Below are 21,953 nucleotides of genomic sequence, written 5' to 3'. Positions count from 1 at the left end.
GTCTGTCTGTCTGTCTGTCTGTCTGTCTGTCTGTCTGTCTGTCTGTCTGTCTGTCTGTCTGTCTGTCTGTCTGTCTGTCTGTCTGTCTGTCTGTCTGTCTGTCTGTCTGTCTGTCTGTCTGTCTGTCTGTCTGTCTGTCTGTCTGTCTGTCCGTCTGTCTGCCTGTCTGTCTGTCTGTCTGTCTGTCTGTCTGTCTGTCTGTCTGTCTGTCTGTCTGTCTGTCTGTCTGTCTGTCTGTCTGTCTGTGTCTGTCTGTCTGTCTGTCTTAAAACGACCCCAGTGGTACAAGAACTACTAGCTTCGCCCACCGTAGATATGTCAGGATGCTGTCGTGTTCGTTCCATCATCCTCATTCAAGCTTCGTGATTTAGAGATAAAAATGCTATCATTAGTATGGTCCTCGCATTCTAAATCTACTGCAGCACTCTCATCTCTTCCGCTGAATACAGAACCGAAAAAAGTGTTGAATTCTTGGGCAATAATTTGCGGATTGTTGCACACGGTATCATTTACAACTATTCCATTGATTGAAGGCTTTGATCGGGCAACGTATCGCCAAAATTTTTGAGGTGATGTTTTAAGGTAATTAGTCAGTGTTGTAGCAAAAAAAAAAAAAAAAAAAGACGTTCTAGACGCTCTTAATTTCTGACGTTGAGTGCTAAGGGCCGATATTCTCTCGGGATTTTTTGGTTTTCGTTGCCGCGCACGACGTAGCGTTGCCGCGCACGACATAGTAATAGGTGTGGGCTCGCAGTCGTGACGTGTTCGCTGCTTCGTATCGTTCAAGTTTTGTCACCCTACTCTTATCATGCCATCGTTGTCGTAACGTCGTCATGGATTTGTTGACTTATCGTCGTGATGCCATCGTGGTAATTCTATCATCGGCACTCCAGCTTCGCCATCCGAGTCTCGTCATGCTATATCGTTGTTCCACTATCGTCCTACAGTCTTCGTAGTACAGTCGTCGTGACGTCATCATCGTCTTGCACTCGTCTCGATCCCAGTTCATCACAACCTTGTCATGGCATCGTTACCCTCGCGTCATCGTCGTCATACAGTCATCGGGTTGCCGTCGCGGTCGTTCTGTGATCGATATCCTAACTTCGTCATACCACTTTCGTCATGCCTCATTCGTCACGCTGTCGTTTTACCGTTGTCATCACTTTAGTGACCGCATCCCAGTGTCATCATGTCATCGTCGTCGTACCACCTTTGTACCAGTTACGAGGGTCGTTTGATAACTATGGCAAAAATACAAAAGATGGCGCTGCAATTCTGTTTTCTTCTAGGTGGCGCGCGAGAAGCGCAATTCATATGCCGGCAAAATTTGTTTACGCTGGCACCGACGGTTGGTAAGCTTCTGACAACCATTGGCACTGAGCTGTGTGGTGAGTCCCGCCAAAATGGAAAAAAAGGTCAATTTCGAGCAGTAATCAAACATTTTTATTTAAAACACTGGACGGTTGCCCAGTGTGGACAGCTGCCCAAATTAAAGCTGGGTTGAGCTGAGTTCATGGAGACTCTGCACCATCACTGAAGACCACTATCTACTGGATAAATGAATTCAAACGTGGCCGAACTTCGACGCAAGATGAAGCACGTCCTGGGCGTCCAGTGGAAGTCACTACGCCAGAAATGGTATCGAAAATTCATGGAATTGCCATGAAAGGCCGCCGAGTGAAGCTACGTGAGGTAGCTGAAATTGTAGCCATCTCGTCAGACAGAGTTCACAATATTCGTCATGAAAAATTGCAGATGAAGAGGGTCTGTGCACCTTGGGTGCAACGACTGCTGACACTCGACCTAAGGCGCGCGAGTGCAGACATCTCGAAGCACTGTTTATCGATGCTTGATCGCAATCCGCACGACCTTTGGCGTCGATTTGTGACATTTGAAGAGACGTGGATACATCATTACACTCCAGAGTCTAAACAGCAGTCAAAGCAATGGGCTGGGCCTGATGAAGGTGCACGCTACAAAAAAGGCAGACTGTTTGTTCAGCCGGAAAGGTGATGGCGACAATGCTCCGCCCCACAGAACGCTTGTTGCAATGGTCAAATTGCACGGTTTGGCTTCGAGGTTGTGCCTCATCCACCCTGTTCTCCGGATTTGGCCCCATGCGGCTTTTCCCAATTGCAAACCTGAAAAATTGGCTGGGTAGAAAGAAAACTTCTTCAGATGAAGAGGTTATCTCAGTGCTAAATGTCTACTTCAAGAGCCTCGAGCCATCCCTTTTTTCTGAGGGGATAAAGAAATTGGAGCACCGCTGGAAGAAGTGTGTGTAGTTCGAAGGGAACTATGTTGAAAAATAAATTTTTTGCAAACGTACTATCTTTGATTGCTTTTTACCACACTTATCAAACGACTCTTGTGTGTCCTCCCTTTTTCGTCGTTCAGTCATGATTATGCCGCCACGGTCGTGATCGTGATCGTGCCATCGTGATTCCAGCTTCGTCATCCGGTGGTCGTCCCGTCATCAAACCCTCGTGGTCATGTCGTCATCCCATCGTCCTCATGTCATCGTCGTCCTGCTGTCGTCGCTCTGCCATCGTCATCATTTCAAAATCGTCACCTCGTTATCGTCGTACCGTGTTGATCGTTCCATCGACGTCCTTCATTACCCGCCGGGTGGCTTAGCGGTTATGGCGCTGCGCTGCTAAGCACGACATCGCGGGATCGCATTCGGGCGCGGCGGCTGCATTTCGACGTGGGTGAAATGCAAAAAAGCTCGTGTACCGTGCAATGGCCGCACGTGAAAGATCCCCAGGTGGTTAAAATTAACCCGGAGCCCCCCACTACGGCGTCTCCCATAATTAGATAGTGATTCCCGCACGTAAAATCCCACGTTATAATTATAACAGTTCGCTTAGTATTTGCATCGTCGTCTTACAGTCGTCGTCATGGCGCGATACTGATGGGCGACTTGGCAATCGTGTGCCATAGTAAAGCGGACCGATACCGGAGACGGTGCATGTCGGATGTTGCCGGAGCAACGGAAGCCTCTGAATAGCCACTACATATTTTATGTCCCAGCTAACTTTGGCCAGAGTTTAAAAGTACGCCGATGCACTCCTAAGACAACGCGACCAAATGCATGATGCTGACTGTTCTGTAGAGTAAGTCACACCACCTTTTGTATTTTGCTTAATTGCATAATTAGTTATGTTTCATTAACCAACTTCTGAAGCAACGAAGTTAGGCAAACAATTCCAATTAGAAAGCTGTAGAGCGCTTTGCAAAACGTCCGATTAAACAGTTTCTAACATACTATCTATTATGTATTAGTTGTTTTCTGCAAATACATTATGTATACATCAATTAGCAAATATTAATTTATGAAGGAAGTGTTATTACGCTTCACTAGACAACAAGAAACGTTTACTTCTAAGGTCAAAGGTTCTGGCTACCTTTATTTCCATAGGCACAGTGTTCCGAGTTATAGCGCCAAAGTACTCTAATAATCGTTCAGTGTAGACATTGCTACAATCAGGAAGGTTAAAGTTAGTTTCTTGCCTGGTGTTACCTGGTGGGAAGTTAAATATGGTGCTGAGTAAGGGGAAGTTGGTTTTGAATATTTCCTGAAGTAACAACAAGTGATCTAATCGCTAAAGACGTGGAAGAAAGGCTGTGAAGGTTTGTTAACAGGATGCTACTAGGGCGATGAACAGAGGAAAATCTTATTTTTTATATGTTAGTCCCCATATTTGACAATAGCCCATGTTGGTATGTTATAAAGAAAAACACATATAGCGAAGGAAAGCACGAAGAAAATAATACCGGTCAAGGGGCATAGTGTGTCAGCTGAAAGCGAGTTTTCGACAGAAAACGTTAATTTGTTCTATCCAATGCAAGTGGCAGTCTCTAACGGTAATGCAATGAGTTTTTCACATAGTGTGGTAACTGCACTAAGAATTGAAATTGGTCTGTAACTACTCAATGTGAGCATTAGGTGGTCGGGTCGTGAACTCCGGCGTTGTTGTGCTTTCAAGGAGACTCCGTGCACGGCCACCTTATGTGGCAGGTGTGCATTTCGTATGCAAGTGCATTACTCATCTCGTTTTTGAAGCATGTCTTTTTCTCCGTTAAATTCGGCTCACCACTAAATCTGTGGTCCCATATTCTTTTCAGTGGCAGCCTCAGGCGATTGGATAACTTCGAACTGGAGTGTGGCTGAGCACCGTGGATAAAGAACTGGCTTCTACCTGCCGGCTTCATCGCATCGCATCGCAGAGTGAGTTTGCGAGGCCAATAGTCTCGCGGCGAGGGTGAAATGTGTCCAAGGAACCCCTTGAATAAATAAGCATAATTGGCATTACCTTGAGCTTTATATGGGCAATAACTAAATGTAGTTAGTAATGCCATACCACGGTATCGGCAGCGCACAGTAGAGCTCGATTCGGCCTCAGGTTCCTTGGAGCATCACCACATGGGGGTCTTGTCAGTGACGGAAACGTGAGGAGCTACCTTGCGTATTAGTTTTGGGTTTAGCGCACGTCCGGCAGAATCAGCTGATAGGGATTGCACCTTACGTTTGCGTTGCGGACGTTGGCCCTTTCCGAATGCAATTGCAACCGCGTCCCTCTATCGTGTCAAGGAATGCTCGTGCGCGAAAAATGCTCTTGAACGATACATTGATCCGAGTTGCAATGGTATTCGGAATTCTCGCCAAGCACATCTAGCAACACTGAAGAAAGGACGTTGCCTACGGACTGCGACACACCGTGTTTCCGTTGCAGCCAAGGTATTGTGATTGACCATCTTTAGACAGTTGTTGTAACGATCGCTCATAACAGGACTGAACGGCTTATGGACTGTTTACTCAGTTGCCATGGATGTCTCTAGGAGATAAGACATTTCTGCTCATTTCGTTAACAAGTTTATTCAGCCTTCTATATTTGCAGATGGGCAGGTTTGGCGCCCTTAATCCAAGTGCTGTTCCAGTAAGGCTCCACCATTGTCGGACGTAACCGTTCATGGCCTGTGGTTGTGGTTAGATCGTCTGTGACTCCTGCCACTACCGCCACTATCATTTCTTGGCTGGCACTTATCAGGTGAACGCATCAATCACCATGTTTGCTTTTCAAGAAGCTGTTTGCTTACTGAATTTTTGGCTCATGACTCACCCTGAGATTTTACGGGCTGCAGGGGCATCGGTAGGTGTCCGGATAGCTTGGAAGCAGAGAATGACCGGCGACTGTGCACCGACGCGAAAAACCTGAAACCTTCGTCACAGTGCAGGGCGGAGTAGGTATGTGGGGCAAGAACTCATGTTAAGGTTGAGTTTTATCCAGAGTGCATAAATAACATTGGTCACTTTACGTTTACTAAGTCTCTTCTTGGATATACGCAGATTTACTTCCTTGGGTTTGGAATCGTATCGACTGTTCCAACGTTGCTATCGGGTGGGCCAGCCCTGGAGTGTCGCAGTGTTCTTGGGACGATGCAGTGCCGTTGCCACACACATTGCTTTGCTGCTGGTCCTCAGGTGAACAACTTTTGTCGCTTTATTAATTCTCTTTTACTAAGTTCATCTTGGCTTTGAATACCTGCAGATTCGTCCTGGCGTGTACCCTTGCCTGGAACGCGCCCAGAGCACGGTCCAGCACTCGTCAGGAAACTGTTCTTGTGCCACCATAGTACCTGGCTGCTTCTGCTCAGGTGAGCGTCTTTAGTTTGAGTACTTTGGTTTTACTAAGGTGGTTGTTTCTTGAAATATGTAGATCAACTATCTGGAGCTAGCCTTTGGGTGGATGGTTCCATCGTGATCATGGAATGTACGAGTCGTGAAGTTTATAACTTCTCAGGCGATGAAAACGTGCTGTTGGCACCACACTGACCTTTAGCTGCTGCTCATCTGAAGAACTTCAGTTGCTATAGTTTTCTTCACTAAGGTGCGCGGGCATTTTCATAGCTGCAGGTTCGGCGTAAACTATAGCCTTGCCTGGACGACTGCAGCATGATCAGCGCACGGTCCAGTTATAGAATTTAGTGCTGGCTTTCCGCGGAAATTGCTGTTGAAGCCATATTGCATTGCTCGTGCTTCTCAGATGGGTCTGTGCTTGTTAGAAAATTTTTCTTTTGCTAAGTTGTTCTTTGTTTGTATTTGTTGCTCTTCTTCTAGGTGTTTGTGTTGATGGTAACAGTGTGATCAAGGAATAAACCAATCATGCAGTGTGGAACTGCTCTGTTGATGAAGACGTGCTGTTGGCACCATGTTGACTGTCATCTGCTGCTTCATTGAATCACTTGAGTTGCTTTAAATTCCCTTTACTAACGTGCACGCGCCTTTGTAATGATGCAGACGCGACCTGCTGTATATCGTTGCCGCGATGGTTCCACTGTTTTCATCTCGCGGTCCAGTCGAGGAGTGTACTCCTGCTTTTGGCGAAGAATGCTCTTTCCACTATATTATCTCCCGGCTTCTTGTAAGGTTAGTATCTTTGGTTGTTTATTGTTTTGCTTTTACTAAGCCGTTGGTTTTCTGATATCTTTAGATAACCTACCTGAATTTTGTCTTTGTGGGGACAGTTCCAGCGTGATGAAGGAATATAATAATCCTGGAGTGTAGGACGTCTCTGGCGATGAAGGTGTGGTGTTGGCACTACATTGGAGTTTCCGCTGGTGTTGAGGAGAGTAAGAAACTATAGGTATATTATATTTACCTTTAGAAAGCTTCTTGCGCCCTTGCAATTTGCAGATATACTGCTTGAAGTTTCATTTTCTTGGACGGCACTATCGTTGGTCAGATTTGACATCGATGGATGGATGGATGGGTGGATCAATCAATCAATCAATCAATCAATCAATCAATCAATCAATCAATCAATCAATCAATCAATCAATCAATCAATCAATCAATCAATCAATATTTATTTTTGACGAAATCAAATACAAGATGGGTATAAGTACACATGATATCTTAGTTGAAATCAAGAAAAAGAAATGGGCATGGGCAGGACACGTAATGAGGAGGGAAGATAACCGATGGTCATTAAGAGTTACGGAATGGATTCCAAGGGAAGGAAAGCATAGTAGAGGGCGGCAGAAAGTTAGGTGGGCGGATGAGTTTAAGAAGTTTGCAGGGACAACATGGCCACAATTAGTACATGACCGGGGTAGTTGGAGAAGTATGGGAGAGGCCTTTGCCCTGCAGTGGGCATAACCAGGCTGATGCTGCTGCTGCTGATGATGATGACACATTCGAATGTCCCAAAGTAACAACTGGCGGGGGGATCTCCTAACAAGACATGAAAAGGGGATTGTAGGATCGTGGCAAACAGTGAGTCATGTCATATATTATACAATTTCTACATCACCTTCGGAAATAAACGGTAAGAGAGAAAAAGCAGAAAATGCTTAGAGTTTAATTGGGTCACATTTGATATCAATCAATCAATCAATCAATCAATCAATCAATCAATCAATCAATCAATCAATCAATCAATCAATCAATCAATCAATCAATCAATCAATCAATCAGTCAATCAATCAATCAATCAAACAATCAATCAATCAATCAATCAATCGAAATGAGCTTTATTTAAACAATTGAGGGAATACTTAGAAAAATAGTTGGAACAATAGCCTATGTGGAAAGTCGCTGGTACAATACAGAAAAAAAAAACAGTTCAGCTACGTACGTATTTACGCAATCAGTAAGTACATTATTGACATGAACAACTATTCTTATTACGTTTCACTAGACAAGAAGAAGCTTTTAGATGCAAGGTCAAAGTTTCTGGTTAGCTTTATTTCCACACGCACAGTTTTCCGAGTTATAGCGCCAAAGTACTCTAATAATTGTTCACTGTAGACATTGCTACAATCAGGAAGGTTAAAGTTTGTTGTTGGATTGGGAAAACGTTTATTGAGCCTGCAGTAAAGCGCGCAGGCGCGCTTCGGACGTGGCCTACATCGTCATCGTGGCGGGTGCTCTGCGAGAAACCCCGCTCGCCGTTGCCCGCTCGCCAGGCTCCTGCCTAGCCAGCGCCTCGATGACCTGCTGGGCGGCCTGGAGTTGTTTTTCTTGGTCTTCGCTCCGCGTTGCTTCCTCGAGTTGCATCCTATGCAATAGCGCCGGTCTTGGAAGCGTTCTCGTTTGTAGTTGCCTGAACAGCACGGCCTGCGACCTGCTCACCCCTTTGCAGGGCGGCTGGAGAAGTCTGCGGGCCAGCCGTAAGGCCTTGGTCAGTTCGTTATAAGTGGCCATCCTGTCTTTGGCGCTGAACCACAGCGGGCGGCCGTTGCCTTGAGCGCGGTCGGTTAGTCCCCGCGCTCGGGCGTGTGCCGTTTCGTTGCGATTGGCATATTCTCCGACGCTTGTCCTGCGTGCGCCGGGAACCACTTGATTCGAGTCCGCTTGTCGCTGTCTGCGTGTCGGAGCAGGATGCGTGCCGCCGTTGGGGCAATTCTTCCTTTGGCGTAGTTCTTCACCGCCTGTCTGGAGTCGCTGAGGATCGTGTGGCATTCTCGGTCTACGATGGCAAGGGCGATGGCTATTTCTTCTGCTTTCTCCACTTGCCTGCTCGATGTGCTGGCGGCCGCCCGTACGTTGCCTCCGGAGTAGACCACCGCGGTCGCGAAGCCGTTGCGGCCGGCATATTCGGCTGCATCCACGTATTTGGCGCCGGGGTCTTCCGCGTGCAGGTCCGTCAGTGCCTTGGCTCTAGCGCGTCTTCTGCCTTCGTTGAATTCCGGGTGCATGTTCCTCGGCAAGGGGTCAACCCGCACGTTCCGTCGTACGTGGTCGGGGACGGGGCATGTTGGACCTTGCTGTTCGTGATAACCGATGCCTAGATTGCACAGGACCTTTCTGCCGGCCTTTGTTGATGACAGTCTTTCCAACTGAGTGGCTCTTTGCGCTTCGGCGATCTCGTCGAGCGTGTTGTGTATGCCCAGCTGGAGGAGACGTTTCGTGTTGGCAGTTTCGGGTAGACCGAGGGCTGTCTTGTAAGCCATCCGGATTAGGATGTCTACCTTGTTCTTCTCGCTTTTCATACACTTGTGGAAGGCTGCCACGTACACTATGTGGCAGAGTACGAAGGAGTTTATAAATCTGATGTGGTTTTCCTCCTTCATGCCTGCCTTCTTGGTGGTAACGCGCTTGAGCAGTTTGGTCGCGTTGGCTGCCTTTCCCGTGATGCGGGTGACGGTGTCTCCGTTCCTGCCGAGCGCTTCGATCGTCATGCCCAGGACGCGGATCTTGCTGACCGTCGGTATTGTGTTACCATCCCTGGTGCAGTTCTTGATCTTTTCGTGTTCCCTTTGCTTCTTGATTCTGTGCGTTTTGATCGCTTGGTAAAGCACGAGCTTCGACTTACTTGGGGAGCAACGCAGTCCCGTACCTTCCAGGCTTTCTTCGATCGTGTCGATGGCCGTCTGTAGTGTGGATTCTATGCGGGCATCACTGCCCCCATCCACCAACAGCGTAATGTCGTCCGCGTATATCGTGTGCTTCAGTCCTTCAAGCTGGCATAGTCTTTTGGCAACTTCAATCATAACAAGGTGAAATAGCATGGGTGAGATGACGGAGCCTTGGGAAATGCCCTGGCTCCCTAATGTCTTCTCGTCCGTCTTCAGGTCGCCGGCTCTGAGCTCCGACGTCCTGCCGGTGAGGAAGTCTTTGATAGATTCGTACGACCTCTCGCCTAGGTTTAGATAGGATACCTGCGCGAGGATGGCAGAGTGTGTCACTTTGTCGAAGGCGCTTTCTAGGTCGAGCCCGAGGACGGCTTTGGTGTCCCTGGTTTCGCCGTCGGTGACGTGATGTTTGATTTAGATCGTGGCGTCCTGCGTGCTCAGGTGTTGACGGAAGCCGATAATCGTCTCGGGATAGAGATCTTCGTTTTCTAGGTACTCTTGCCATCCGTCGAGTCGGACGTGTTCCAGGACCTTGCCTACGCAGGACGTGAGCGAGATCGGGCGGAGGCTGTCCGTGCTCAGCGGCTTCCCTGGTTTGGGGATGAGAATTGTATTGACCTTCTTCCATTGCTTCGGCAGGGTGCCGCTTCTCCAGCATTTGTTGTAATACGCCGTTAGGTTCTCGATGGAGCGGTCCTCGAGATTCTTTAGGGCCTTGTTTGTGATGAGGTCAGGGCCAGGTGCCGATCGGCTGTTCAGGTCGTGCACGGCTGTGCGAACCTCTTCGATTTCTATGTCCCTGTCCAGGCGCACGTTGGGTCCGCCGCGGTATGGACCGTGGTCGACCGACGGTGTCGTCGGGACGTACTTGTCTTGGAGCTTCTTTCGCACGGCGGCAGCCCCGCTCTCTGTGGTCTGTCGATGTAGAAGTTTGGCGAGACGATGTTTTTGATGGGACTTGGTTTTGGTTTCATCCAGTAGGTGTCTGAGTAAATTGCACGTCTTGCTGTTGTGTATCTGGTCGTCAGCCGCGTTGCATAACTCGTTCCATTGCTGGCAGCAGAGCGTGCGGCAGTGCTCTTCGATCGCGCGGTTGAGCTCGGACATTAAAGTTAGTTGCTTGCCTGGTGTTTGCCCGTGGGAAGTTAAATATGGTGCTGAGTAAGGTGAATTTGGTGTTGAGTATATTGTGAACTAAACGAGTGATATTATAATTCCTCAAGCCGTGAAAGAAAGGCTGCGAAGGTCAGCAAACAGAATGCTGCTAGGGTGATGAACAGAGGAAAATGTTATTCTTATGGCACGCTTTACTAACCGCAGTGAAGGTGCACAGTAAATTTTGTATGTTAAGCCCCATATTTCACAACAGTAACCCATGTGGGTATGTTCCAAAGAAAAACATATGCAGCGAAGGAAAGCACGAAGAAAATAATACCGGGCACGGACCAGGGTGTAGCAGCTGAAAGCGAGTTTTCGACAGAAAGCGCCATCTAATAATTTGTTTTCTCCAATGCAAGTGGCAGTCTAAAGCAACCCCTAAATATATAAATGTATCAATTCGATCCGTAGTTCGGTTCGCTAGAGTCAAATTAAAGGCACTGTAATCTAGTTAATTTAGTATTTCCTGTTGGAGAGAAATATGATAGACTTAGTTTTATGTATATTTAGGGCTAGTCTATTTTGTGAAAACCACTTACCTACTTTAGCAGATCGCAAGTTATAATGCCTTTCAATGACGTCAGTGAGTCGCCTGAGTTAAGGCGGTGTCGCCGGCATACATCAAGACTTTTGACAACTGAAGTGCGTGCGGTAAATGGCTTGTGTATAATGAAAACAGAATAGGGCCTAAGACCGAGCTTAGTGGTACACCGTACATGACATCGGCGAAAGCGGAGTGATGCTTGTTAATTACGACTTGTTGCCTTCGTGCCGTAAGATAACGGTGCATGAATTGAAGCGCTTTTCCAACAATACCACAAGGTTCCACTTTTCCTTTCAGTACCGAACGCCTTTCTTATATAAAGAAAAACTGACACCACAATTGTCTTCTTGTTAAGAGCAGAGTTAAGGGATTGCTAAAGTGTAAAAACTGCGGTTCATGAAGACATATACCTTCAACAAAGCCATGCTGGAGCGGGCAGATAATGTTACCGCCGGTTTTCTGGTTTACGTATTAGATGGCCGCAGAGCGCCATTTTTCACTTAGTGTCAACTAGAATAACGGCTATCCCCGTTTTCTCTCTGATCTTCACCGTTCTCTTCCTTTCTGTTAAGGTTACGCCTAACAGTTTTCGTCCTATCGCTCTTTTTGCGGCCCTGAACTTGTTCTCGAGCTTTATCAAACTACAAATTTCTGCCCCACATATGTTAGGGCGAGTATCATGCAATGATCGTACAATTTTCTTTTCAATGGCAGTGGTAAAGCTCCCTGTCAGGATTTGGTAATTCCGGCCCTATGCACTCCAGCCCATTTTTATTCTCTGTATTTCCTTCTCATGATCGCAGTTCCGTGTGAGTAATTCACCTAAATAAACGTTCTCCTACAGAGACTCTAAAGGCTGACTGGCGATCATTAATTATTGTTCACTTGCCAGGCTATTGAAAATTACCGGGGCTTTTAAGTATCCCTTCAGTGGGCATAGTAAGATTATATATATATATATATATATATATATATATATATCAATGAAGCAATGAATCACAGTATGCGGTGGTGAAACAGGTCAAAGAGTAGAAGCACGTAGGCAAAATACCCGAATTTTATTGAAATTTCGGCCGTGGACCAGCCTTCACTCCGGCCAAATCAACTGAGTAATCGCAATTGAACTGTTAATGAGTTATTGATCCCAGATATTTAACTTCTCAATAAACATTGCGCGCCATGCGAGACGCCATAGTTGAAAGTTTCAAGATCACCCAGTTTGCATTGTGCATTCTAACCAGGTCACGGACGTTTTTGAATTTCAGTCCTATCAGAATTTTGCCGCCAGGAGTCGAACCCGTGACCTCGTGCTCGGCATCAGAGCGCCATACCGACGTAGTTACCACCGCGGTTTCGAAGACGCGAAGAAAATGAGACCTAAATGGACGTGCGAAGAACAGAGGCTGACTTTTCTTGGACGCTCCTGCAAAATTTGTGCTCGAGCTATAGTTGCTTCGGTAATGTTGCACGCTCCTTGAGTCTTGCGGTGCAAATGGCGAAGGCTTAAAAAAGCTCACTGCTGGCGCTCTAGAAGGCCGGGGATAATGCCGGCAAGGCCACCGCGATAACTCAGTCGGTTCGCTGTCTCGACTTGCACGAAAATAAGACGGAACTCGGTGACTCGGTCACTAAGGCCGAGAATCGGGGCACGTGCCGACTTTCGTTCATGGTGTCCGCGTCGGACTTACTCGATACCGGAGCTGCGCGGTAAGCTGACGCGTCTGAATACTCGCTGGCGCTTTCGAGGGATGAGGGAAGTGGCTATGCGCCGCCAGCGGATCTGTATATCTTATTTTGCTCGCACACAGATGACCCCTCGTCTCTGATCTTACGTGTCGGATTCGTGCAGGCTTCTGCATAACGCGAACACAAATATGTCATGGCGCAGCGCTCACGCTACTGATGTTTTTTTGGCACGGCTTGACCTCGCCTTGAGTATAACTGTCCTTCCGGGGAACCGCAGTCGCTCAAAACGGTGCTCATTCTTGGCGAGCCCGTCTCCGTCCTACTGCTCGAGCAAACTAACGGTATACGGTGAAGCTTCGTTGTTGTGCCCCGAGCTGGTTCTCCTGTAATTTCGTGTGTGGTCGACGGTGCTGCGTGCAGGAATGCTGCTCACACCGGTTCCGCTGTTACAACAGCTGGTGATCACCCTGCTCGCGGTGACGTTAGTGACTGGGACAGTCGAGACGTTGCGCAAGACTCGCATCACTTGGCCTCCACAAGACCGAGAGGTGATCGAGAGTGTTCTTACCCTTTTAACAAAATTTGTATCAGCCCTGACCTACAGCGCTTAGATGTTACTCATTTGCCGTAATAATGCATGCAGGACGCGTAAATATTGTTACGGGGTTAAAAGTAGTCAGAAGTATATTTACAGGGTATTTACAATAATTGTAGCAGCTGATAAGATGGTAGACAGCGCGCGAAGACCAGAGCGTCGTCGTCTTCCGACCAAGCTTAAAACGCCTTCGTCAGCGTATCACATGACCCCCGGCGGCTGAAGCACCGCCTTGATGCTGTTTAGGAGGCGGGCGAGTGATACGACTTCGGACGCGCGACGTGGACCACGTCGGAGCGATGCTGAGCCACGGTTGGCTCCAGAGGGGCGATTTCGTACGTGACGTCAGTTACTTGACGCAAAACACGGTAAGGGCCAGAGTAGCGTGAAAGTAACTTCTCCGAGAGGCCAACGGCGTCGTGATGGTGATCAAAGGGGAACCAGGGCGCCCGGTGTGTAATGGACGTCACGATGGCGGTCGTCGTATAAGCGCCGCTGATTGTCCTGCGACTCCTCAAGTCGACGTCGGGCAATATGGCTCGCTTCTTGTGCTTTGGGTATGGCTTCACGGCCGTACTGAGATGTGAAATTCAGACTAACAGGCAGAACGGTGTCGAAAGGTAGCGTAGGGTCGCAACCAAACAAGAGGAAGAATGGAGAGAAGCCTGCGGTGTCGTGGCGAGACGAATTATAGGCCAAGTAACGAACGGTAGCGCAACGTCCCAGTCGCGATGGTCAGCGGAGACATACATGGAGAGCATGTCAGTAAGGGTTCGGTTAAGACGCTCGGTTAGACCGTTCGTTTTGTGGATGATAAGCAGTAGCAGATTTGTGTTTAGTCGCGCACGAGTGTAGAATGTCATTGACAACTTTAGAAAGAAATTGGCGGCCTCGGTCGGTGAGGAGCTGTCGAGGGGCACCGTGGTGAAGGATGACGTTCTCTAGGAGGAAGTCAGCGGCCTCGGTTGCACAGCTTGTCGGAAGAGCCCGTGTGATTGCATATCGGGTGGCGCAGTCTGTTGCTACAGCAATCCACTTGTTTCCCGAAGCAGACGTAGAAAAATGGCCTAAAAGATCGACACATACATGGAAGAATGGTTCGGATGGTACGTCAAGAGGTTGAAGGCGGCCAGCAGGGAGTGTGGTCGTCTTTTTGCGTCGTTGAGAAATGTCACACGCAGCGATATAAAGGCAGACGTCACGGTATATATAGACCAGGCCAAAAGAAGTGCCGACGAACGCGGTCGTAAGTCCGTGACACGCCAATGTGACCAGCAATATATTAATCTTGCAAAAAATGATTAGCCAGAAACAACAGCTACAGCAGCAAATATTGTTTTGAACCGTTGCAGACCTGCCAACTGGACCACAGCCGGTGAGTTCTTCCTGCTCTCGATGCGTTCATCCATATACCGTGCCAAAAACTATCATCACCATTCAGACAAGCCAACAATTTAACGACGATGATAAAATAAAGTGAATATGCGATACTGAAGCAAGAAAGGCCCTTAGTGGACTCAGGAATGCCCGCCACTGAAGTCATCGTTAGCTTTATGTCATCGTTATGTCTAACAAATTCTGTAGCAGCAGTTGAGAATTTTCGTAAGTGATCTCTGGCAATTTCTTCAAAGGGAACACTTGTGATTGGTCTGTGTCCGTCGGCACACACTATCCGCAGCAGGTCACTGAAATGCCGGTTGCAGCAGCGGTTGCAGTAGGTGTAACTTCTCCCTTTTTGCCTACGAAGGAGAGATGGTAGAACCCGCATGACTCATCATGGTGCAGGCCAACGTCGTAACAAGAAACTACCGCGATCATGTGCTCGTTATTATGTTAATCGTCTAAAGAAGAAGCTGATTTAATTCAACAGGCCACTTTATTTGGCTTAGCGCCTTGGAATGTTCTGTGAGTTCGGTATACTTGGCTTGACGCTACGGACTTCCAAACTAACCACGCTCTACGTAGTTTGTACGAAGGCACATGAACTGAAGCGTTTGTAATGAAGTAAGGTTAAGACATTGCGTGTCCATCCTGCTGTTGGCTTGGTTGAACTTGCAGGCCAAGGTGGGCGAGACAGTGGTGCTTCGCTGTGACGTCACTGCGGACCCGAGCTTGGAACTGAGCGTCCGGTGGCTCTTCAACGACAAACCAATCAGCTTCGACGCCGATCCCCGCCTGGTGATTAAGCGTGACAACTCGCTCGTGATCACGCGAGCCGTCAAGCTCGACTCTGGTGTTTACACGTGCGTGGCGAACACTGCAGTGGACAGCAAGCGAGCGAGCGCCACACTCGCTGTTTTGGGTAGGTGAACAGCTCGGACCTCAACCGGCCACTTTGGCTGGTTTTGGAAGTAGGGCGGCGCTTGTTCGACGTGGTGCAAACAGCAGTGTGCTTCGAGTGCGCCACTTCACATTCAGCTCCTTTATGTGTGCAAACCTAGCGAAATAGTGTCAGTCTCGGAGTAGCACGTTAGGTGCAGTGATGGTCCAACTGCGTCATTTTACTACAGGTCGACTTGCCTGCTACTGGCTGCGCCCACTCAAGTGCCATTTGCGCCAACTCCGCAAAGTGCGGTACTTCAGAGCTATTTCGGACGTGCCTATGACAATTTGAGCCCTCGGCGACAGTAAAAGGTACCCGAGCGACCTTCGAAAGATCGGTCGGGTATCGGCGAGAAAAGTTACGGTTTTACGCCGAATTCGCTCTTATCTATTCGCAGAGGCCACACGGGTTATGCAACTACAGTCAACGACCTACTTTCCGGATGCCCGATTTTTCGGACATGCGGATAATTCGGACGGCTTTGCGGCACCGACACGGTTACCCATAGCATCAGTGTATAATAATTTCTGAAATTTTGGACTAAATACCCACGCTGTCCGATTTTCTGGACTTTTTGTCATGACCGCATTTCGCACGCAGGAACACTTCACCGTCCGACCGCAAGTCCGAAACGGCATTAACGTTACCACCGCCGCCATGTTGATTATCTCGCTTCCTCGAACAGCCGCTCTCGCTCGCAGATCCGCTGGCAGCCTTAGCCACCACCGCGGCCACGCTAGGCCTAGCTACTTCAACGTTCACTATGAAGCTTCTTGCCGTTCAATACCATGTTTTTCGTTGAAACAATTCGCCGCTGTTAGCAGTGGTACCTACCACGCCTTTGTAATCCTCACCAATGACTGCGAGGCTCGAAAAGCACAACCGGTTGCATAATTCTGGTTCCCGAAAGTCAGCTTCGCCTTAATGTAGTAATGTTACGCGGTGAAGCTTACGCAAAGTATGGCGGTGAAGTTTAACAAGAGCGGGAAGAGGCAATTGTCACGGGGCACAGTCTGTATTCCTTAATTATACACGCGTGCACCCGCCGTCTCCTGTCACAGTACGAGCACCGATACGCCTAATAATTGTACTTGCAGGCCTTCAGAGCTATTTCGGACGTGCCTATGACAATTTGAGCCCTCGGCGACAGTAAAAGGTACCCGAGCGACCTTCGAAAGATCGGTCGGGTATCGGCGAGAAAAGTTACGGTTTTACGCCGAATTCGCTCTTATCTATTCGCAGAGGCCACACGGCAAACGGGAAGCCGACAAACCGCCTCGCAACGAAAGCGAGTGTACGGGATGGAATGGACGTTGTTCTCGACCGCCATCACCATCTTTGTGACACACCGTACGGAGGCATCTCATCGTGGCACCGCTCATAGACGCATAGTATCTTATCGAGCTTCTAACATTGTTATTGGGCGTAATAGATATTTTTTCTTGAGCGGTAAAGCATGTCAAAACACATCTGTCAATTGAAATGCACATAAGACGTTTGCCATCACTTCTTGTCTTGTGCCTGACGGCGCAAATTTTTCTAGCTCATTTGTAATTTTATGTCCGTCTTGCGCCCAGGCGCATATCTTTGTTCTCGTTAGGCTCTAAAATTTTATTTAATTCTTTACAAAATTAAGTGCTTCGCCTACCTAAATAAAAATGTTTGCAACATACCGTGCATGGTATGCCGTCCGCGAGAAGGCACGCTTAATTGGTCGCTGTATGCTTTGTGTCTTGCCTCACTATGGAGCAGCACTTACTGATTACACAGCAATAATAAACTTCGCCAAATGACTACTGCGCCACTACTCCAAATGTTCTGAAAACACAAATCTTTCTGCTCCGGAACTGCTCCAAAATGCTGGTGTGGCTGCTCCTAAACTGCTCCAGAACGACATTTTTTCCTTCGCCACAATTGCTTCAAATCCTGAACTGGCTGGGCCGCCAGTGTACCTCAAGGCAAATCTCTCCGGCTTCCATTAAAGAAGCTCTCTTTTTAAGCATCAGATCTTTTAACTGGAAGTTTCGTAATATTCGAACTTAACGCGTTTCGACAATTCTTTTTCTTTTTCTTTACGATTTGTTTCCGATCCCAGAAGCTCATATACGAAATAAAGTATGGACTATTCCTATTGCTCGGGCCATCCTGTAGCTATAATAAAAGGGAAACTTGGGCGAGTCGGTGGTAATTCATATTTTGTTTTTTTGGAAAGTAACGCTAAGCAGACAAGGACATAGGCAAAGAAGAACACGACACAGTGTCGTATTCTTCTTTGCCTATGTCCTTGTCCGTTTAGCGCTGTTACTTTTCTAAGCGGTAGCAATGCGTTATGCTCCGATATATAAGACAAAAGTTGCCATTAGAGCATTTGAGGAGAAATTTCTTAGTTTCCGTTGCTAATCTTTCTAAACCAAGAACGCCTAGTCTTTTCTGCCACCAAACTTCCAAAGAACTATGCTTAAGGAGGCATGGTTGCTATGCAGAGGCTGTGATTTGTGGTATGAATTGTGGGGCAATAAAATTATTTACTTTTTAATTATTTTAAAAGCGTATCGAAGCTATTTAACCAAAATATTTCGTCACCTCCAACGTGCAAGTTTCTTTTCATTTTATAAAAAAATATACTATTATTTCTCGGTACACCGCAGTTTTCTTGCGCTACTGGTGTGATATATCCGCTTTTACAAATAAAAAATAAGATAGTATTCAGTACGCAATTCAATATTCGATACCATCAACTTTATTAGGATATTCGTATTTTTTTAAATTTTAGTTTATTTTAGTATTGCCCTCTACATTCAAGGCATTATAGAGGGGAGTTGTTACATTAGGTTTAATATCTTATATCTTGTCTAATAATATCTTATCCAGTAATACCTATATTAGACCAGTTTACGATTTTAATAAATATAACCTAGTACAGTCCTGCAACAACATTATGTACAAAATTAAATTCTTCGGTAGGTGAACAATGTGAGCTAGAGCGGAATGAAGAGAGATTCACTGCAAGATTTGGTTACACATGCAGATCCCCAACATTTCGTACAAGTTCAATTCTAGCCGTGGTGCCATAAGATGGACTCATCGAATTTTTTTGGAGTTCATGAATGTTGTAGTAAAAATGCTAAATAGTAAGAGTGTTGTAGGTATTCGCATTGGGTTCACCAAGCACCATACGTTTTGCATAAGAGAGAGCAGACGCCGACCAATATGGAGAACTTATTTTTAAAAATGTGCGCTTCAAACGCACATGTTGCAGTCCACGGGGAGCTCAGCTTTAAGTTGAAGCGGTTAATTATACATCCACATGCGATGTATAGAAGTGCATTTATTGTCATCCTGTGCAACATGTAGTCTCATGCAATGTGTTTATTTACGAGCCATAGAGGTCAGGCCTTTGCTGTTATGCAGTGTTTACGTTTTTCCACTGCAGTGTTCGCCAACCATGCCGAAATGCGAATAGCAACTCACGCGAATGCGAACCGTAAGGCGTCGACGTAGTGACGTCACGAGGTTGAAGGCGATGCTTGATGGTTTGCCAAGCGAAGAATGCTGAGAAAGGGTATAAGCAGAGACAGTTGCCATTCTGAAGGCAGTGGTAAGATTGACTGTTGTTCACCCGTTACATTCTTCGTCACCCTGCATGCGGTAGGTGACCTGAAGCAGGCCCCAATCGCCTCAGAGTGGTAGTTGAAGTTGTCACGAGAGAACGTTAAAAAACCCCAGGTGGTCCACATTTCCGGAGACCCCCACTACGGCGCGCCTCATAATCAGGTCGTGGTTCTTCACGTAAAACATGATAATTTAGAAGTTGTCGCGAGAAAAATATGCCTACGATTGTGGTCTAAAGAAAAGGAAAAGAGGAATTGGGGCCTAATTATTTGGGATACCGAAGTTCGATCCTACCATCGGACTCGTATTTTATTCCATTTTCTGTGTGTCTGCTGTCAAGCAATGCAGCAGCAGCCAACAGACACGCTCAGCCTAGTCCAAGAGCGTTCGCGAGGAAAGCTTCGGTGTTAAATTTGATGCTTCAATTCCCAAACCGGATCCTTGTTCAGGAACGCGCGCGCAAGGGTCAAAACGTCCAGTTTTCAATAATTCCTTCATCTTGGTCAGCGTTTGTTTTGCTTTTCTGATGATTCTTCCCCACCAGATGAGATTTCGTCATACGCTCGAGTTTTCGCATTTACGTTTTACCATATCTGCCGCCAGAGCAAAAGCACAGCTCGACTCAAAAAACACTCGTGGAGTCCGGTGAGTCGCGGCTGACGTTTACCAGGGTTGTAATTCAAACATCGTCCTACCTAATGTCTTTATTGATTCGTCACTTCCGGTCCATGCAGACGTCCCTATTCCTCCGGAGATATCGGGTGTGGAATGCGGCGAGCTCTCGACGCTGGTAAAGTGGACGTCCCGGGACGACAACCACACGCCAATCCTGTTCTACTCAATCCAGTACGCCACTGAGTACAGCCGCGACTCGTGGCATTACATCGCTACGAACATTCCAGCGAGTGACGGCGAGTTCAGGGTGTCGCTAAAACCAGGGAACCTATACAAGTTCCGAGTGGTGGCACACAACAAGGTCGGGCAATCGCCACCGTCCGAGCCTTCCCGGCAGGCGTGTAGGACCAACACGGACGTGCCCCACAAGAACCCCGAACGGGTGATGGCCCGTTGGGACGATTCGGGCAACCTGATCATCTCGTGGAAGCCCATGCCGATAGAAGAGCACCATGGACGTGGTTTCTTCTACGATGTGATGTGGCGAGGCGACTTCCCGGGCCCAAGCTGGACCGGACGGCAAATCAGGGACTGGTCACAGGACAGGATCGTTGTGAGCGACCTGTACAGGAGCAAGCCTTACCGCATAAGAGTGCAGGCGTACAACATAAACGGGAAAGCACGGGGCCCCGTCAAAGATTTCGTGACCCGCCGGGGTGGCAAGCCCCAATTCGCAAAGCCCACGGCTTCTGACATCGTAGAAGCGGCCTTCGTCGTTCTTGCTCTTGTTCCAGAAGTCATCAGGGTAATGTGGTGACAGCCACATTCGGACAAGCACTTAGAGCTCGGGCCCCACTAAACCCTTTGACTCCCCAACGTTTCTTGAAAACTGCAAAAAAGAAAGTTTTCCGATTTTGTTTTCTTACTTTGCTTAGGACTTGGACGTAGCGTTGTCATCTAAAAAGTAATTAATATATGTTCTGTTTCTTGTACTCGTTGAAAACATCGAATAAGAAGCCGTATTTCGGGGAAGGCAGCTCTTCGTTTATTTGACAGGAAAAGAGCCGCAGAAACGACTCTGCAGATAGTGAGTGGGTCATGTTATAGCTGGTGCTTTTTATAAGGGCGCCTTAGAAAATTTTGAAAACCGTAATTATTTGAGAAACTTCGAACTTCGGCAGAGCTAGAGGGCCAAATGTATCGAAGTGGAAGTTTGCAGGTAAGATGTAACTATAAAAAGTGTCTGTTATTTAAATTGCAGTGTTTAGCAGTTAACAGTATTCAGCAAAGTTTAAATGGACTGGCCACAAAAAAGCAAGTGCTCCGGCATCCACCAGGAGAAGTTGTTCTTTATGTATACCTAGGAAAAGTTTGAATAAATCTTCTAAAGTGCTTTAAGTTCTTTTTTCCCGCGCTTAGCCTGTTTTCGATGTTAGAAAAGGGGTTATCCGGGACCTTATTCTGAACCTGCACAGAGAATATTTTGAACTTTGGTTTGCACCTATATGTGTAGAGACTCTGTAGAAGCTACTCTCCATGTTTCGTTGTCGCAACTCATGAATCGTCAAAGGCTTTATGAATAAATAAATCATTTGATTTGCTACGTTTAGAAGTCTTTCTCCATATTTTCTTTCGTTTATGGACACACAAATTTCTCTCAGTTTCATGAGGTTCCGTTGAATAGCAAGGACACTCAAAAAAAAAAAAAAGAAAACTAAGGCCAGACAGCTTGCTTATGTGTTATTATTTACTTGAAGAAACACACACATTGTCACGGGTGCTAAGGTTACAAAGAAAAGAATGCCTGAAAAAGACCGGAGCTCTGAAAGTGGTAGATTCACACGCAGGTGGACAACAGTGGAAGCAAGACCAGCAGGTGATGTTTACCAGTAATAAATTGGAGTATAAGGTAGAGTAGTAATATGCATAACACTGCTACATAAAGCGCAGTAACAATACACAGCGTAAGTCAAATACATACGATAGGGTAATACGCACATTTAAGGGTAAACCTTGTAAAATAAAAGTGCAACGTCCTCACTGTCCTCACTCCGATAAAC

At 47.1% G+C, this 21,953-nt stretch overlaps 1 protein-coding gene across 2 annotated transcripts; it reads left to right on the top strand.

Moving 5' to 3' along the window:
• Positions 1-6,346: 6,346 nt before the first annotated feature.
• Positions 6,347-21,496, top strand: LOC126527140 (neuroglian-like). 2 transcript variants are annotated; one of them, XM_055068585.2, is made up of 3 exons: positions 6,347-6,430; positions 15,402-15,645; positions 20,013-21,496. In XM_055068585.2, exons 1-3 carry the CDS (start codon positions 6,392-6,394, stop codon positions 20,708-20,710), a joined length of 981 nt encoding a protein of 326 aa, XP_054924560.1. In that variant the 5' UTR covers positions 6,347-6,391; the 3' UTR covers positions 20,711-21,496. The 2 variants fall into 2 exon arrangements, with proteins under 2 accessions (XP_054924560.1, XP_050030851.1); XM_050174894.3 differs by lacking the exon at positions 6,347-6,430 and adding an exon at positions 13,010-13,296.
• The last annotated feature ends 457 nt before the right edge of the window (positions 21,497-21,953 follow it).

The sequence above is a fragment of the Dermacentor andersoni genome, chromosome 9 (assembly GCF_023375885.2).
Source record: "Dermacentor andersoni chromosome 9, qqDerAnde1_hic_scaffold, whole genome shotgun sequence".
Taxonomy (NCBI): Eukaryota; Metazoa; Arthropoda; class Arachnida; order Ixodida; family Ixodidae; genus Dermacentor; species Dermacentor andersoni.
The sequence above is the reverse complement of the archived record's forward strand: the minus strand, read 5'-3'. Positions and strand labels throughout refer to the sequence as shown.

Excerpts from the sequence above, each read along its gene's own strand:
- LOC126527140 (XM_050174894.3), top strand. The coding sequence starts at position 13,171 with ATGCTGCTCACACCGGTTCCGCTGTTACAACAGCTGGTGATCACCCTG. Across the intron at positions 13,297-15,401 it reads GGCCTCCACAAGACCGAGAG|GCCAAGGTGGGCGAGACAGT; the intron begins GTGATCGAGAGT and ends TTGAACTTGCAG. Across the intron at positions 15,646-20,012 it reads CGCCACACTCGCTGTTTTGG|ACGTCCCTATTCCTCCGGAG; the intron begins GTAGGTGAACAG and ends CGGTCCATGCAG.